This window comes from Lathyrus oleraceus, chromosome 3 (assembly GCF_024323335.1).
Source record: "Lathyrus oleraceus cultivar Zhongwan6 chromosome 3, CAAS_Psat_ZW6_1.0, whole genome shotgun sequence".
NCBI lineage: Eukaryota > Viridiplantae > Streptophyta > Magnoliopsida > Fabales > Fabaceae > Lathyrus > Lathyrus oleraceus.
Genome location: NC_066581.1, coordinates 185,272,514 through 185,291,655, shown reverse-complemented (window position 1 = coordinate 185,291,655; position 19,142 = coordinate 185,272,514). Strand labels below are relative to the sequence as shown.

The following is a 19,142-nucleotide window of genomic DNA, read 5'->3' as shown; positions in this document are numbered from 1 at the left end:
GTTTATTAATATTTTTAGTGCATTGATTATGCCAGTACATGGTAAATCTACCAGAACTATTAGAAGTTTATCGAACTCTATACTTATTCATGAGAAATTTATACACGCATTTTTAAATTAATTATAATTTTAATCACGAGTTTATATAATTAATTTTTTATTTTAAACTTAATTAATTTTAATCATTCTTTCATATTTTATATTTAAAGTAATTATATTTCCATTTTTTAAATGAAAAGTTTCTAATAAAACATAACAAATTATAGTATATAAATCTTTTATACAATTTGTAGATAAAAATATAAATTAAAAAACGAATATCTTATTAATTTTTTATAAAAAATATGAGAATGAATCAAAATTATTTAATTTAAAATATGAGATTAATTTCATGAATAAAATAAAATTGGGGACCAAATTTATAATTTAACTTATTTTTAAAATAAATTAATTATTTAATTTTAAGTGTTATTTTATTATTTGTTTTAAGTTTTTTTCTATAAAAAATTATGATAAATGCTAATTAATACCCAAAACGTTATAATGATAATTTATTATTTTTTAAAATTATTTGGTAAAAAATTATGAACTTAAATTGATAATATATGTTATTTGTTGTTACGTTGTTGTTTTATATTTATCGTAAAATAATTAATAAATTATTAAAATATCAATGACATATTTTTAATTGCTAAAAATATCAATGATATCGTTACTTTTACAAGATAGAATAATTGGTTCAGATGCAAGTGATGATGGAGAGATAGCTTGTGAATCAAAGGACATTAGAAGTATAGCTAACTTACTCTAATTGTGTAACTAACCATTTGTAAGTTTGTTAGGATAGTCGCGAATTAGTTGTAAGCTATGATATGATATATTCTAGACATAGTTCAAAGCGTGGTGACTAACTTCTTGTGCAATAAGTATCATTGTATTCTTTCATTCCAAATATTAAAAAATTATCCTAACTATTTTTCAAGTTTCATAATATGATATCAGTCACTATGAAAAAGTAGCTTCATTCTTCACAACTCTCTGCTAAATTTTTTTTCTTCATTTTTTGCGAATTCAGCAACTCTGCTTTATGATCTTTTTTTATTTTTTTTCTTCTGTTCATCATCAATTCTTTTTTGCTATGGATCTATGTGATGATCATGTTATTCATCAAATTGACATCGATTTAATCTATTGTGGTCATACAAGTGAAGTTCCAAATTCAATCTCAATTGGATCGAAATTATCTTGCTTGGAGTACATCAATGCATAGAGCATTGGATGGAGAGAATAAATTGTGTTTCCAAAATTATTGGTTGATCAACTTTATTTCCAAAATTATCTAGAATAAGTTGTGTTTCATTGATGGTTCAATTGATATACCCCCTCTTCTTGAACTTAATCGATTTCAATGGAAAAGATGCAATCAGTTGATCCATTATTGGTTGATCAACTTTATTTCCAAAATTATCTTTCTTGGAGTAGATCAACGGATATAGCATTTGATGTAGAGAATAAGTTGTGTTTCATTGATGAGTTAATTGATATACCTCCTCTTCTTGAACTTAATCGATTTCAATGAAAAAGATGCATTCACTTGATCCATTATTGGTTGATAAACTTTATTTCAGATCAAATTGCATCTACTGTAATCTTCCATGAAATATTATGATGTTTAGATCGATTTGAAGGAAAGGTTCTCCAAATCTCATAAGATTCGTAGATGTTCACTTTATTCTTCCATCAGCAACCTTGAAGCAATCATTCAAGTCAATTATGTATTATTTCATTGAGTTGAAAGATTTACGGGAAGAACTCAATGAACATCGTCATTTATCTACATGTACATGTATTCATCGATGCATGTATATTTCCATACAAAGTGTTCGAGATTAAGATATGAAGACCAAGTTATTTAGTTCCTTACAAATCTTAATTACCAATTTTTCAAATGTGAAAACTCAAGTGTTATTGATGGATCCTTTACCACCACCAATCAACAAAGTTTATTATTTGGATGTTCAAGAAGAATACGACCATCAATTTGTTGTTATACCATAAGAATAATCTATTTTGATTAATGCATGATACAAACCTGAATTCAAAGGTAAGCCATATGGACATAATAATGCTTATAATAATCCTACCATACAATGCACTTTTTGTCATAGAAATGGCCATACTATTGATTAATGTTACCAGAAACATAGTCATTCAAATTTCAACTAAAATAAGAAAATTGTTACCTTAAAAGGCATCACACCGCCAAAGATCATGTGTTAAAATGCTTCAAGCATAATAGGAGGGTAGAAAGAACACATCAATATTTGTATAATATTGGAAAAGCATTGTTTTACCAATCCAAACTACCTAAAATCTATTGGTCTTATGCTATCATGTATGGTACCTTCTTCTTCATTAATAGTGTGTCAATAAAAGTATTACAAATTCAATCTCTTACTAGTTTCTATCTTGGTTATTTTGATACATATTCACCAGTTTCTAAACTCACAATTTTCAAGAAATTCATAGTCCTTGCACCCATCCATAATTGGCATATTCATCAGCTAAATGTAAATAATGATTTCTTACATGAAGAACTTCAAGAAGATATATACATGGTAATTCCATCTAGTGTGAAACTTGCAAAGCCTAAACAAGTTTGTAAACTTGTTAAACTCTTATATGATATTAAACAAACTAGTAGGTGTTGACATGAGAAATAAACTTCTTTCCTCACTCAATATAACTATAAACAAGTTAACTCATATGCTTCATTATTCTCTAAACAAGATTCAACATCTTTTACCATTTTGCTTGTTTATTTAGATTATTTTATCTTGGCAAATGATAATGAGTAGTCGCAACAACTTATGAACTTCAATGACTACTCTACTTGTTCAAACACTTATTGTTTAGTGGGATAATGTGTTCTTTACATCCTAACAAATACAATCATTCATAAAAGAACAAAGTATTTGAAAATCGACTGTCACATTGTTAGAGGAAGATGCTAGCTGGAGTAATGAAGTTATTCCATGTTCATCCAAAGAGCGATTGACAACCTTTTTACAAAAGCTTTACTTCCTCAACCCTTTAAAAAATTTCTATCTAAGTTGATGATGTTTGACATTTATCCGTGATGAATGTGTAGGAGGGTGTTATAAGATAGAATAATTGGTCTAGAGGCAGGTAACCATATGGAGAGATAGCTTGTGAACCAAGAAATAACATTGGAAGCATAATCAACTTGTTCTAACTATGTAACTAACTATTTTTTTTAGGACAATTGTGAATTAGTTGTAAGATGTGCTATAATAGATGTTAGACCATAGTTCTAAATGTGAAACTAACTTGTGCTATAAGTATCATTGTACTATGATCGTAAATAAATAAAGTTTTCATTTCCAAACTCTTTTTTCAAATTTCATAATAGTTACTTTGTGTAAGAAATTATTACATTTATAATTGATGATCTCATTTCTATGTACACGATAATTTGAAGGTAGTTTTTAAGTTATGGTTTATCTTGATATTAAAATTAATTTAGATTTATTTTAAATTATTCTAAGTTGATAAATATTTAAAAGTGAAAAGATAAAAAATATAAATGATTTTGTTTCGGTGTTTATTTTTTATTATGATCCTTGCTTAGGTTTATTATAGACCATATTTTAAACATGAAAGATGAATTTAATCTATAGAATTCGTGATGCATATGGTAGTTATGTAATTAATATATATATATATATATATATATATATATATATATATATATATATATATATATATATATATATATATTTATATATATTTATTGTTAATACGATTACGATTAAGAATATATAAAATATGTTGTATATGATATGATATATTAAAATAAACAGTGTCATTATTTGAATATTCAAAATTTATTAAAGTTAGAAAAAATTGTTATTTTTTAACTAAATAATTGTATGATGTTTAATACATTGAAGACGTTATTAAGAATGTGCCCTTATTTAATTTATTTATTTTTATCATCGATGGTAACTCAACTCTCATTTGAGTAATATTAAATCATGAGTTCAATGATGAAACTATAATATTTGTAGTAATTGAAGTACTCATTAATTAGAGATCAAGAGACTGACTCTTAAAATCTCAAGAAAAGTATATGAGACATAAGACATTGTTGTTTTATATAATCTATTAGAGAAGAAAAGTATATGAGACATAAGACATTATCAATAGAGCCGAGATTTCATGTGAGTTATGCACAATTCTTTTAATGAATAATTAGTTTAAAGTGGATGAATGAGAATTAACGTACTGAGATACATTCTAAAATCGTGAAATTTCAAGAATAATAAATTTAAATATATTTTGAAAATAGTGGAGGATTATTGAAAATATTTTTAAACTATCATTTCTATGAATGATTAATATTTTATGGACCACAAATCAAGTTAGTGGAATAGCATAATGGTTGAGTGACATTGTTATGAAGGAATGGTTGTTGGTTTGAATCTCATGTTTGCTTATTCTCTTTTATGCTTGTTACTTATTTCACTCAATCTAAAGTATACAATACTTGTGATCAAAATAAAATCGGTAAAGTTTTTGTCTAAATCAAAAGGCCATTTTAATGTCAATGAAAATCTGTAATAGAGGAGAGATTGTTATTTCTTTTAAAATGTCAAAACAAATTTGTTACCAACTTGAGCCGCATCAGTTGGCTAAAATTTCTTTTTTTATATCAAACACTGAATTTTTCTTACATTCAGATCAATAATGAAGACGGTTATAGAAGATTACATGAAATCATGGATGCAAAATCAAAGTTGCACATAATATACATATACAAAATCACCCAACAGGGTCAAAACTAAAAATAAAAATATATCACAATAACAATAATCTTAATTACCTGTTTCCTAGTAGCCCCATTAAGAATTTAATTCTGCATAGCATAAAACTGAGGAGCCAGTTCAGTTAACCATAGGTTGTCAACTCTGGTTAAATTACGAACAAACTTGTTACTAGTTTGGATCAGTTCATTAAAAATAATGCACTCTGGTTTTTTCCGGAACAATACAGAAGAAGGGTGGATCTGCACCACTTCACCACTTGCCAAAGCCCTGTTGTGTGAAGAAGCAAAAAGAGTATTTTTTTTTTTAGAGGTAAAAGTAAAAGCAATAAGGAATAGATAGCAAAACGATATTTTAATCTGCAAAGTATGTATGACTTTGCTACATAAGGAATAGATAGCAAGCAACCCTGATGGGCCTGCCCATGAATTTCTAAGTTGAGTTGGATACCTGTAGGTTCCATCTGGCTGCTTCACAGCTGCATTGAGGAAAAAGGAAGCAACAAGGCATCTGCGAAATTGAAGCATATCATCTCCACAAGAAGCAAGTTTCAGACCCATTTGTTGAACATGTCCTCGTATCTGCCTGAAAAGGGAATTTCAGAAATGAGAATGAATCAAATGCTGATAGCATATTTTATAGATACTTTGAAATATAGTTTAAGCACAATAAAACAACCTGTGAATGTCGCGAGCATGTCTAAGAGAACGGCTATTGATAAAATTTTCTTTGCACCATTTTCTCAAAACTTTTTCGCTTTTTGCTTTATTTGTGTCCATTGTTCTCTTCTCCAATAAATCAGTAGCTGCTCTATAGACATTAATCAAAGTGATGTGGTCTCCCTCTGGACTTGCAAAGCACTTAGTTGCAGTTCTTACCTGGCCATAAATTGGAGAAGCACAATAAGTTAGCAATGACATGTGTTTAAACCATCCATAAGATGTTTACAAATATTTTGTTAGATGGTCAATATAGCAAAGAAGTGGCATAGTAATTATCATTGATTCATGTTTGCATTTACATTTCACCATAACACCAAAATAGAATATGACAGGAATGAATTAAAATAAGAATTCACTCTTCAAACCTCTTCATACTTGTCACGCGGAGTATAAAATATTGATTCCACTGAAAGCATTGCAACAGTTATCAACATCTCTTCCAAGCAGTTATACTCACTAGCTAAAATAAGAGCTTTGGAATAAATAGGATCCAAGGGAAGTCGAGCCATTTGCCATCCAACTGGATCAGATAGTTGACATTCATCTGTTAAAGCACCTAATAAAAATAGCTGCTCCAATGATTTTACAATAGCTGTCCTGTTCAAACATATATGAAAGGTACAATGCATAAGATAACTCAGAATCTATAGAAGTTTCAAATATTCAAACTCAATACTGACTGATGCAAAGGAATAGGTTTTTAAATCCTTTACGCAACAGTAAGTGGAACAGAAGTGTTTATTAACTCAGGTACTCTTAAGAGCAGTTACAGGTAACTTGGTGACATGGTTTGAGAAATGTACATCATAATGACAGAAAACCAGCTTAATTTGCGAAGATAAGCCAACAAATATCTGCTTTGGCTAAATGCGATATAATTTTACCTGTACTAATTTTTAATAAGGGTTACTTAAGTCTTGCAGAAACAAAACCAGCAACGAAATGTCTGCATTATTTTCTTATTATATTTCCAAATTATGACCTGGGTTGAGTCATCCAATTCCAAACAAAAGTATTTAATCTAGTACAAACACTTTATTGGTCACTCATTCTCTCCCTAATGTCTTGCATCCTTCAATTTCTTGACACTTGCAGAAGGCTGCTTAATCAAACATAGTTGTTTCAGAGATATAACTACATCTTTTCAGTATTAAAAACACCGACTAGTCTATCTCAAATAGCAATTTGGAATAACAGATTATGATGCATTTTATAAATATTTTTTGATAGGATAACTCAAAGCTTATCATTATATAACAGGACTTGGTATAAATTTATTATCTCCATTCAGTGCAAAAGTTCTCACTGAAGAGCACTTTTGAATATTTTGAGTTTTAATGTTCAATTTCATAGTCCAAGCAAGGTTTTATTAGGTGCTGTCTATGTATTCTTCGTAGTTACTTACTTCACGAGCGTATAAATATTCCTAAAAGTCTTTCTGCATTAATATTATATGACATTTTTATTTTTATTGGTTTTTTGTTATTTGTCAAAATAAATGTCATGCCATTCTTATTCTCTGTATATGAATACAGAAGAGCCAGTCCTTAATGATTATATTTTTCAAGACAGAAAAAAATTGAATTAGAACACTTAATAGTAATACTCAATTGGAAATCTATTCCCAGGTATAGAACACATCACAACAAAATGAAATCAAAGGTTAATGAAAGGACCTATGTAGCTTGAAGGAATCGTCTTGGTAAAGAGATAATAGCATCTTCCCTAGTGATTTTTAAAAAACCCTCTAAAGATCCCTATATTTAAAATAGGTTTTGCAGATCCCTGTAGTTTCATGAATTTTCAAATAGTTATAGGTTCTTATAGTTTAAGCAAACTTTAAACATCCATACTCCCTAATGGTTGTTAGCCTTCAAATTGGTCCTTATAATTAAGCAAAAGCTAGCAGAGTCTTAATAGTATTTGGTAGTTGGCACTTATTAAAAAATCTTTAGAAACATAGAGACTGTAGGAAATTGTGTAGGAAGCTATTTAAAAGCAGAGTGAAACTTTAAGAATCTAGTTTACATAGTAATTTAGCCTTAAAAATAAGCAACCACAATTATTCCATAAATGGGCATATGTAGGGAAGTTGTCAGCCAAAATTTTGAAGAGGTTCTCACCTTGAAGGTTTCTCAATGAAATCGAACCCTAATATGTCGTCAACACCCAAAGCCTTAAGCTGCAAAATGACATTAGCAAGGTTGCAACGCTTAATTTCTGGCATTGTAGAGTCCTCAAGTTTCTCAAATTCATTTTCTGGATATAGACGAAAGCATTTTCCAGGTCCTTCACGCCCTGCACGTCCACTGTTACCAAAATATAGATAATCAATATACACTTCCATTTTAGAAGAATTAAATATATTACTTTCATAGCTAAACTTAACTACATATGTAAAATACCAATCATTATAACTAAAACATGATTTTAAGAACATAAATTGTAGTTCAAGAAAAGCTATACTATGAGCCCTGGCAGTTTATTTTAGTTCTAGATGTGTTTCCTGAACATATATATATACAAGAACAATATCATGGTGCAACGTACATGCTTCCTGTAGATAGTAGATAATATAGTTTTGATTGGAGAGTTGATAAAAGAAATAAATGAAAAGTTAAAATAAGGAGACAAGCCTAAGAAACACAGAACTTCGGACTAAGCAGGAGTAAAACGGAATATGAATGCAAATTTAGCAAGAAAGCACAAATTATAACTTAAAAGGTGACAGTTAGAGTAGACATATAATATCATAGTCTCGTGTTTTTAAGTACCTTAAGTACATTGTACAGAGCATAATGACAGAAGTATAGAGAGATGTCAACAACACAACACTAACAGGGTGGGTGAAATGGAGGAATGGATGTTTTGGGCATGATTTACGATAACAAAATACCACTCAAGGGAAAAGGAAATTTAACCTCGCAATGATAAAGCCTGCAATTTTTAATGGGGCTAAATGTTGGGCGACAAAGAGCCAACAAGAAAATAAACTTAGTGTCAACATGATAAGAAGGTTAAAATGGATGACCAGACACATATGACACTACCGAGGAAGGTTTACTCGATGAATGGTAGTCCAAGGGTAGTTTTCTTCTGTACATGAATCCCTCCATCCAAATTCTCCCCATCAAAATGATAGTCCTATGGTAGTGCAGGTAACTCCAAACATATGTTAAACTTCAAATTGACAATGGAGATAAGAATAACAACAAGTACAGTGTTATTGTTAAGAATGATCTATGCATTCTGAGGAAGTGTTGGGGTGATGAAATTGAGGGTGATACAATTCATAAAATTGAAGATTTCCTATCACACACCCAGGTAATGGCACTAATTAAGTAGTAAAGGGTGATTCTAAATTCACATCGAATAGACCTAAAGCTCGGAAGTATCACCTAAAGTTAAATAGAAAGCATAAATTTAGATGCAGTTGACTTTTTACATAAGTTTTGGTTCTTGTCCCCACATAATTTTATTTTATATTTTATTTTACTTGAGTCTGATTATTTCTTAACGATATGAAAAGGTTTAAACAACTATTTAGATACACAGAGATATATATAACCTAAAAAGGAATGTATTCTTATCATAATCCTAAAGGACACTAACAAATCACATCATACTGAATATCAATATCTCAACAATAAATATCAATATCTCAACAATTTTATTTTATTTCTATCAATAATATTAGTTTTGTTTTTAGATGAAGAATACTCCAATGGTTAGAGCCACTTAGAGTTAGAGGTAGAGACAAACCACAATTATTTATAGGTCAAACAGTCAAGAAAGATTTAGAGGTAGGGAATCCATTTATAAACTTAGCACGGGATAGGGAATTATGCACCATTTGATTTATAGCCGACCCCAACTACTAGGATAAGGCTTTGACTATTGTTGTTTTTATGCGTTGGCATGCATAACAAAAAAAACATCTACAAGAAATAATGATGCTAGATTCACGTCTAAAAAATCTTTTTTGTTAAGAAATTGCATTTTTGGGGGAAAAATGAAAGGTTTAGTATTCCATTAACATACTAAACTTGAAATGATAATGTAAGTCATCTTCGGTTAAACTGAACCAGACTTACTTCATTTTCATTACATGAACCAAATCAATTCAACCAACAATTGCAGCAACAATTAAACATCAAACAGAATCAAAGATTAAACTGACTGAAACAGAATCCAGGACAATACCGTACCTTCTTTGCAGTGCCTGGGACTTGGATGTAGGTAATACAATCAAAGATTCCATGCCTTTTCCAGGATCATAGGAACGCGCTTTTACAAGTCCAGGATCAATTACATACTTGATTCCAGGAATCGTAATTGACGTCTCAGCAATATTAGTTGCCAATATCACCTACCAAAACAACAAAGTGCCAAGTTGAATACAATATAAGACAAGTGATTACCTGTTATGATAAATATCAGAGGTTACTTTGAATCTACACAAGCACACATTTAAGACTTGATTTGTATTATTGTTACACACAAGCTCAAATTAAATGGTGATGCCCAAGTGTTGAAAAACAGTATAGTTCTAGCAGCCACTGTTTTGTATATAATGTACTTTTTATAGGGATTGTTTCCAGGTCAGATGGCATAGTTCCTAGAGGAGAAGTGTTGGCAGAGTGCAATAAAACATCAAAGGTAGTACAGCCGATGGCAAACATGTCAGATTACAAATTTTTCATGACAACAGATCTGGTTTAAAGTAAAGGCAAATCTGGCATTTTGGGCCAGTGTGACGATACAAAAAATTGTACAAATAGTACATTAGCACATCGCAGCCAAACTGATTCACCGACAGAAGCAGCAGAGAAAAAGACAATGTTGGAAGAAAATCAATGTTATTTCTGAATTTGACATCAAAGCAGTGTTGTCCATGGCGGATGGCAGTCCGTGGCGGAGAACCAAAAGCCCACCATACCGAGCTTTGTGACGCCATTATAGCGGATTATGCCGGAAAAACACGCAATATCGGCCGATGTTCACTATTGTGGCGAACCGAAAAACCGCCACAGATATCGGCCATAGCACCGCGCCGTTGCGGAGATTTAATAACATTGTATCAAAGGATTTGGATCATAATGGCAATGCTATTAGAGGCAAGACAGAATCCATTACCATCAATCACAAATCATTAATGGAAATAGAAGATGTTAAAAACCCTCCTAATAATAGTTATATGTATCCAAGAGAACGTGTTAAGAAACCTCCTAAATGAGGCAATCAGGATCAGCATTTACTCTGTAAAATAACAGGATCAGATGAGACAGTGCTTCGAGAGAATGAATAAAAACCTAGATGAAAATGTGAACTGTTTTAAGTTAAAACTACTAAAAAGATGAACAGTTAAATTTAACTTACTTTCAAGAATTTACTATTGAATTCTATGGAAAAGTAAACCATTGTTGAACAAAAGATAAATTACATAGTCACAGGATACCTTGCGAAATCCAGATGGAGCCGGTGCAAAGGCTCGCATTTGCTGCTCAGATGGAAGAGCTGCAAATATAGGCACAGGTAGAAGCTTCTGACTTCCTTCAGGTAACTTTGTAAGTCGCTCATTGATAAGCCTTTCAACAGCTTCAATCTCCTCTTGCCCGGTCAGAAATACTAGTATATCACCAGGGGCCTCCCCTAGATGAACCTGTAACACATCAAAGACATGTGACTTTGAGTGTCAATGATATGAATTTTATTTCTCATCCACCACCACAATGTTATAATATTGTCTGTGTGTGTGTGTCTGTGTGTCTGTGTAAGCAGAAATATGCATGAATGACTGTTGCAACAGGCAAACATGGATGAAAAAATGACATGCATGAGACATTAAACTACATGTTATAAATGCATACACGGAACCACTGTGCCAATTAGGATCTAAAGATCTCATAAAATAAGCTAAATGTTAAACCACATTATTAAATTAATACATGGACTGATTAAACAATGACCTGGAAAATTGTTATCAAGGCAGCATCTAAATAATCTGTTTCTGGGAAACGAGTATAAAATAAATCCACAGGAAACTGTCTCCCTTGGATGTGAACAGCTTTGGCATCACCAAAGTACTCAGAGAAAGTGCGAGCATCAAGACTTGCAGACATGATGATAAGCTTCAACGGAGAACTCTTGTTCCCATTATTAAGGTTCCGACCATCACCGATAGAATTTGAACGAGCAACTTGCACACGTTTTAGCAATCCCAACAAGACATCAGTGTGCACGGTTCTCTCGTGTGCTTCATCAACAATTATAACAGAATACTTAGAAAGATACGGATCCAGTAATGCTTCCCTGTAAACACGTGTAAAAAATGCTATCGACTCTCGCATAAGAAAAATTGTACTAACAAACCATGACAAAAAAATAAGATATTTTAACTTGAAACCTCCTCGGCTACTTCAAATCATGTAACAGATTAAAAAAAGTAATACAATATTCTTTGTAGTTTTACATCAAGAATGGAAGAAAAACAATTCTGATATTACGTCTTGATAGGACACACTCCCATTAATCAAAGCTACAAAAAAGTTGTACCTCAGAAGCAATCCATCAGTCATATATTTGATCCTTGTTGAGTTCGAAGTAGAATCATCAAATCTAACAGAGTACCCAACCTTTTGGCCCAACTCAACACCACATTCGTCAGCAACTCGTTTGGCTACAGTGACAGCAGCAACTCGTCTAGGCTGAGTTATTCCAATAACTTTTCCATCGCGGCAAAATTCAGCATCAAATAAAAACTGTGGAATCTCTACACAGCATAATGCAATAGAGTCATAGACATAAACACTGAAATCCACTATCCCTAAAAGCCTGTTTTCAGTTTCTTTTCCTTAAAAAGTAAGATTCTGTTTGGATAAACAACTTAATTAAGCGGTTATAACATAACTGCTTATCATGTAATATAAATTATTCATAAACAAAGATCAAATAAAGTCAAGCTGTTTTCTTATAAACAACAAGTTATTTTCATAAGCCATCCTAGAGAGGTTATGAAAACATGTTGAAAACAGTTTATGAACATGTCATAAGTTGTTTCAATAAACTCTCCCAACAGTCTCACAAGTGCTTATGCCAGTAAATAAGTTCACATAATTTAATCCAAACAGACCCTAAATTACATAGGATTTAAGGATATAATCATAATTCATAACCACATTCATAACAAGAATAAGATGTAACCTACGTGTAGTTTTTCCACTTCCAGTTTCACCAACAATAATCAAAATATCATTCTTCCGGACCTCTTCGATTAATCTCTTCTCAACTACAATAGTAACAATGCCAACATTAACATATTGTGAATGTGAAAGTAAGAACATTAACAAACACATATCACACAAAATAAAACTAAAAACAAAAGCAATACCCGAAGCAATAGGAAGAGACTTCCTCTGTTGTGCAATCTTTTGTTTCCTGTAAAATTAACAATTTCCAATTAAACCAATAAACTAAAACCCTTAGAAGAATGAGTTTCCTGTGTTTTGAAAAAAAAGGAAAGAAATTATGGATTAATTTAGGAGAAGAAATACCAGGGAGAAGAATAGTTTTTCCTATTCCGATTTGCATTGGAGAATTTTCCGTTATCGTTGCCATTAGCATTGGGTTGGTGATTTCCACGAGACCCCCAAGGCATATTAAAAGCACTTTCAACGAACACAATTAGTTGTTTTTCTGAGTTGAAAATGGAAGAACAGAATAAGAGAGAGAGTAACTAGTTAGTTTCGGTAACAGTGTGTTTGTTACGACTCCAAAAGCGCCGTGATTGTACTGTTCCGGCGGGAAGGGACGGTGAGACGAAGAGGTAGTTGGTGACGAGGTGGAGAGTGCTTTAGAAGGTGTTCGGTGTAGCGGTGGTGAGGATGCAGTAGACGGCGGTGCTATGAAGTACGGAAGACAGATGGATGGTCGCCGCTCGGAGCTGTGAACTCTGCAAATTATGGACGAGGGAATATAGGTTAGGAATTACTGATAAATTTATTATTATTATTAGAGATTAATCTCTTATTATTATTATTATTATTATTGTTGTTGAAAATACTATTAAATAAATTATGTTGAATTTTTTATTTTTTATTTTTAGTCCTTCTATTTTAAAATTAAAAATTTTGTCCTTCTATTTTTATTTTATTTTGTCTTTCTGTTTTAAAATTTAAAATTTTAATCCTTTTATTTCATCTTTTTGTTTTTAATCTTTCTAAAAATTAGTTTTAAATTAAAAAAGAACTAAAATGCAAAACAAAATTTAAAATAGAAGAGCAAAAGTAAATATATATATATATATATATATATATATATATATATATATATATATATATATATATATATATATATATATATATATATATAAATTCCAGATTTTAAAATAGATAGATTAAAAATTTTAAAAAATAAAAATATTAGGACCAAAATTTCAAATGTTAAAATAAGAAAAATAAAACTCAAAAAATTAAAATAAAGAGAACAAAATTGCAATTAAGTCAATAAATTAATATTCATTTATTTAAGTTGATTATTCAATTGATTTAATTAAATTAAACAACAATAAATTCATTTATTTTTTTGCATTTTTTGGAAATATAAGAACAATTTGCATATTAGACCGCCAAAAAAACGCGCGAAATTTTGCTATAAAGTTCGACCAGGAATGCTTAGGACTTCGACTTGTTTTATTTTAGTATTGTTAATGATAAATAAGTTAGGGTTTATAATGTTACAAAGTGTATATAAATTAGACTTTTATCTGTGCAACACACGAGTCTATTACATTTTGTTATATAATGAGAATATTTAATTAAAATTAGGTATAATTAGTCATCAAATTTCTTAATTTAAATTAATGTTATGTTTTACTCATTAAATTAAAAAATATTATAAGTTAGTCTTTTAACTTCATTTTCATTATCTTATATGATCCATTCTCTTAATTTCTGACAAAAATAATATTAAGTCCGGGTAACGTGGTGTGACAACAAGGTCATTGGTATAATTCTAAGTCAACATATGCCGTTAAAAATTGATACAATGTTTAAACTGCGGGGGTTTTATTTTCGGGACACCCCCATAATTTAAATAGTGTTTTAGTTTTTAATTATATATGTTGACTCGGATTTATATCAATGACTTTGTTGTCATACCACGTCACCAGAACTTAAGGTTTTTTTTACCATAAATTTACGGAAATGACCAAATAGAGTAACCGAAGTAAAATTAGTGGATTAATTTGTAATATTTTTTAGTTAATGGACTAAAGTGGAATATTAAATTAAGTTAAGCGACTAAAACATATATTAAGCCTTAAAATTAAACATTTTATTTGTGTAGCACATGGGTCGGTTACAATTTGTATATTATGATTATATTTGATTAAAATTTGTGTAATTGTATATAGGTTTTAATTTATCGTATAGAAAAAAACAACATACATATGCTTATATGATATTGTCCTTATTTATGTAGTAGATTTTGGAAATTTTCTTTATGTACAACGTGTGATGTCAAATTAGTACATTGATTGTCTTCATCAGATTTCAATAACTTCAATGTGAAAACACCATAGAAGTAATATACATTCCAACATGCATAAGTGATTGACCTTGACTTTATTTATTGTCATTGAAAAAGAAACTGTCATTAGAAATTGTATTCGCTCAAACTTGAAAGAAATTCTCACGTTGGATGGTGTTAAGGACAGTCGAGAAATAAAGACATTATTCATGATATTACTCCCTGAAATCACCTTTCCTTCACGCACATGTTTTCCCATCTTTGTAATTATCAATCAAGTTCTGTTGAACAATCCTAAAGACTACTCAATGTTTCTTAATAACATTACTGATACCCTAACTTCAAACTTCAAACTTCAAATTTTAACTTTTGTTTTGAAAGTCCATATGTATTAATTTTGTTCATGAATTATGGAGTGTGGATTTCAATGATTAAATCACTATGTGAAATGGATGAATATGAAGTTTCGTAACTCAAATATATTTTTTCTTCCCTAAGAAATAAATCTAACACATAACCTTTAATCATATTAATTGTTTATTAATCGTTTAAACCATGTGTATATTATCATATTTGGACATATATTTATGGTAAAAGTGAATAAAAAATACAACGACGGCATCTATTTGCTCATTAGAATTATAACAAAAAATAGGGAAACGCAATTTAACTTAATAATGTCATATTACCATAGTCTGAAGCAATTTGTCGATGATATTCTTCAAAGTAAATCAAATAACTCCATTGTTGAGTGTTTATGGTACCCCAAGCTTGATTATTGTACCAACATTAAGACGTTGAGCTGAGCATAAAACTTTAATATCATATAGAATGTGTGTTTTTTAACTCGAGGTTCACTCTTGGACCCTTTGCATGGGCCTTGCGGATGATCCAAAACAAAATTTAATATCATATAGAATGTTTATAAAATTTTATATGTAAAAATTAATACAAATAATATTAAATAAAATGATGATGTGTTAAAATTTACAAATCTTGACTCAACTATTAAAATTCGATATAGTTAGGTTGGATGACAATACCAGGGTTCAGACACTGACTTTCACGGTTATGTGTGTTACTTTCTAATGGCTATTACCACTTTGCCTATAGATAAAAAATATTAAAATAATATTTAATAATATTTTCAAAGATGAATAAGTTAATAAAAATTAGTAATTATTTAGATTAGGCGGGTGAGGTAGCTGAACTTGTGTATTTGTCAAAAAGTACAGGAGTGTGTGGTACCCCTAAGCTAATAGGGATGACCAGAGGCCATAGTAGTGTTATGATGGTTAGGGTTTGCACGCGGCGGCGAAAGGCCATATTTAATGGTGTTTCATGTTATGGATAGAGCAAGTTCACGTGAGGTGAGATGTCATGTATTTATGCATTACTTCAAGGTAATTTATCATTTCCCACTCTCCCATCCGGTAAGAGGTATTTATAGAGATGCTTAAGCCTATGGTTCAAGGAACCCTAAAGAAGTGGTAACCGCTCCCCCTTGACTGGGGGAAACAGTTGATTGCTTATTCCCCCGATAGTCATGACATGATTTTGAACATGTAGTTAGGGATTGGATAAATTGAATTATCCACGTCTTCTTTTAGGGCAAGTCTCATGCCACATAAAGGACACACCATGGATGATGCCTAACGGGGAAGGCGCCCAACGAAGGATATGGGTCACCCTATTTAAGAATCCTTACAAATATATCACTATAAAATCCCTCAAGCATGAGGACTTGCAAATGAAGAAATGTTTTAAGCTTTTCATGGGATGAACTTTGCGGCCAAGGGTGAGTCCTTTAGTTGGAAGGAGAGTCCTCGGTTGAGGGAGTCCTTTAGTTGTATGCAACTTCTTTAGTTTAAGGGTGAGTCACTCAATTGTAAGCGACCCCTTTAGTTTGAGGATGAGTCCCTCAATTAAGGGTGACTCATCAGCTCCTTGCCAAATATTTCCTAGGTATCCGGCGTGCCAGGCGGGGATGTCAAATGCCACTTAAATGACTTTAGGAATATCAAAATGACAGACAGTTATGAAATTTTGCACGTTTAACGTGAAAGAATCGTGGGTGACATTTAATGTAACTCATGATAATTTTCCCAGGGGAAACCAGTGTACCTGATTTATGACATGTGCCCTCAACACGTGGAAACCCTTCCACTCCTTGCATTAGTCACTCCATCAAATTGCTACATGGCTACGAGTCTTCTATAAAAGCTCATCTTATATCTCTAATGTATTCTTTTTCCTTTTTTTCCCTTTTGGATCCTCCATTTTGTTCCTTCCGGAAAAGCACATGCACAGGAAAGCTAAAGAGAGGGAAAAGTCATTATGAGGTTTATCTTTCTCCTACAAACATTATTATTCTCCTCATTCTTTTCCCTTTTGCTGGAAGTTAATGGCTAGGAAGAAAGCCAAATATGTTCACGTTCGAGACATTGTGTCTCTGTACTCAAGTTCCAACATGATCAAGAGGTTTTGTCAGGGTATTGGATTTTCTAGTATCTGGCGTGAAGAGGATATGGTCTTGGAACCATGTTAAAAAATGGAGAGAGCCAACATGGTCACTGTAACACCCTTCTAAAATACCCCAAACATTTAATTAAAATAACAATATGTCAATCAGAGTAATATGCAATCAAGGGTGTCACACAATGTTTCACACCATTCAACACCATAACTGTCATGCTCATTTATTTAATCAAATAAAACATTTGCATAATTCGCAGCGGGATAAAATCCATCATCAATACAAAACATGTAACACAATACATGTAAGCTTATTCAACAACCATCAATGAAAACAAGAAAGAAACATCCCATCCCGATGTTACATCTATCAGAGCATGACCCACTAAGGAGACTACACTAGACTCCAAGTATTAGCTTCTACTCAACTCATTGCTCGTTACCTGAAAAATAGTTGTAAGGGTGAGTTCCTCAATCGATATAATAAGCATTATAGAATCTCATGTCATGTTAAGTAATTTGACACATTAATCACCTTAATCACAACATACAATCAGTAACAGCACATCAGCTCAATATCGTATTCAACACCAACATAAAGCACAAGTATAATCTCAAATCATACTCCATAACAACACAAACACGCGTATAATATTGGAATACATCCATTCATATTATACGCCATACATACATTATGCAATGAGACTCCACACATGCGGTACCGACTATTCTTGAACATATAGTTCAAGCTCACCGATCCCTCCAGATACGGCTACTAAGCTCACTAGTCCCACTCATTTGAGACCTAGTGACTCACTCACTAATTCCTCACCATGGGAATTAGCTACAGCTCCGAAGGCTAGACTATGCACACTAATCATCTAGCATGCAGACATCAACAACAAACCCACAATGGTTCACTCACTAATTCCTCACCATGGGAATTAGCTACAGCCCCAAAGGCTATGCTATGCACGCTAATCATCTAGCAATACAGCATCAACAACAATTCATAATGGACATATGCTCACACTCTAAGCCATACAACAGTCCATTCACAAATACAGGCAATATATATACATTCACATCATTATGCATGCCACCATACATCATCAACACATGTATCAACACATCATTATCATGTAAATCCATTAAACACAGTATTAGCCCACTCTACTAATACCTATACTGCTCAAAACAGCGGGAAATAATCCCTACTATATCACACACCGATATAGGCAACCACCAATTAGGCACACAACATTTTAATTAACACTTTTTCCACTCTGCAACAACGTTAACCGGTTAATGCCCTGGGTTAACCGGTTAACGCAGCACAACACGCTTCCTGTCCCAAAACTTAACAGTGTTAACCGGTTAACGCCCTGGGTTAACCGGTTAACGCAGCACAAACAGCAATATTTCAGCAATCACAACAGTGTTAACCGGTTAACACCCTGGGTTAACCGGTTAACGCAAGACAGAAGTTGTTCCTGCGCTAACTCAAGCAGAATGCAGAATTCTCCGCATTTTCCGCCATTAGAGGACTTCCGGACCTCCGATTCCAATT

At 31.8% G+C, this 19,142-nt stretch overlaps 1 protein-coding gene across 1 annotated transcript; it reads right to left on the bottom strand.

Moving 5' to 3' along the window:
* Window positions 1-4,711: 4,711 nt before the first annotated feature.
* On the bottom strand, window positions 4,712-13,558 carry LOC127126145 (pre-mRNA-splicing factor ATP-dependent RNA helicase DEAH10). Its single transcript, XM_051055017.1, has 12 exons — window positions 13,123-13,558; window positions 12,960-13,006; window positions 12,777-12,857; window positions 12,125-12,341; window positions 11,539-11,881; window positions 11,028-11,231; window positions 9,778-9,938; window positions 7,693-7,878; window positions 5,935-6,166; window positions 5,526-5,725; window positions 5,298-5,432; window positions 4,712-5,117 (listed from the first exon to the last, which is right to left on the bottom strand). The coding sequence occupies exons 1-12, from the start codon at window positions 13,224-13,226 to the stop codon at window positions 4,934-4,936; spliced, it is 2,094 nt and encodes a 697-aa protein (XP_050910974.1). The 5' UTR covers window positions 13,227-13,558; the 3' UTR covers window positions 4,712-4,933.
* Between the last annotated feature and the right edge of the window lie 5,584 nt (window positions 13,559-19,142).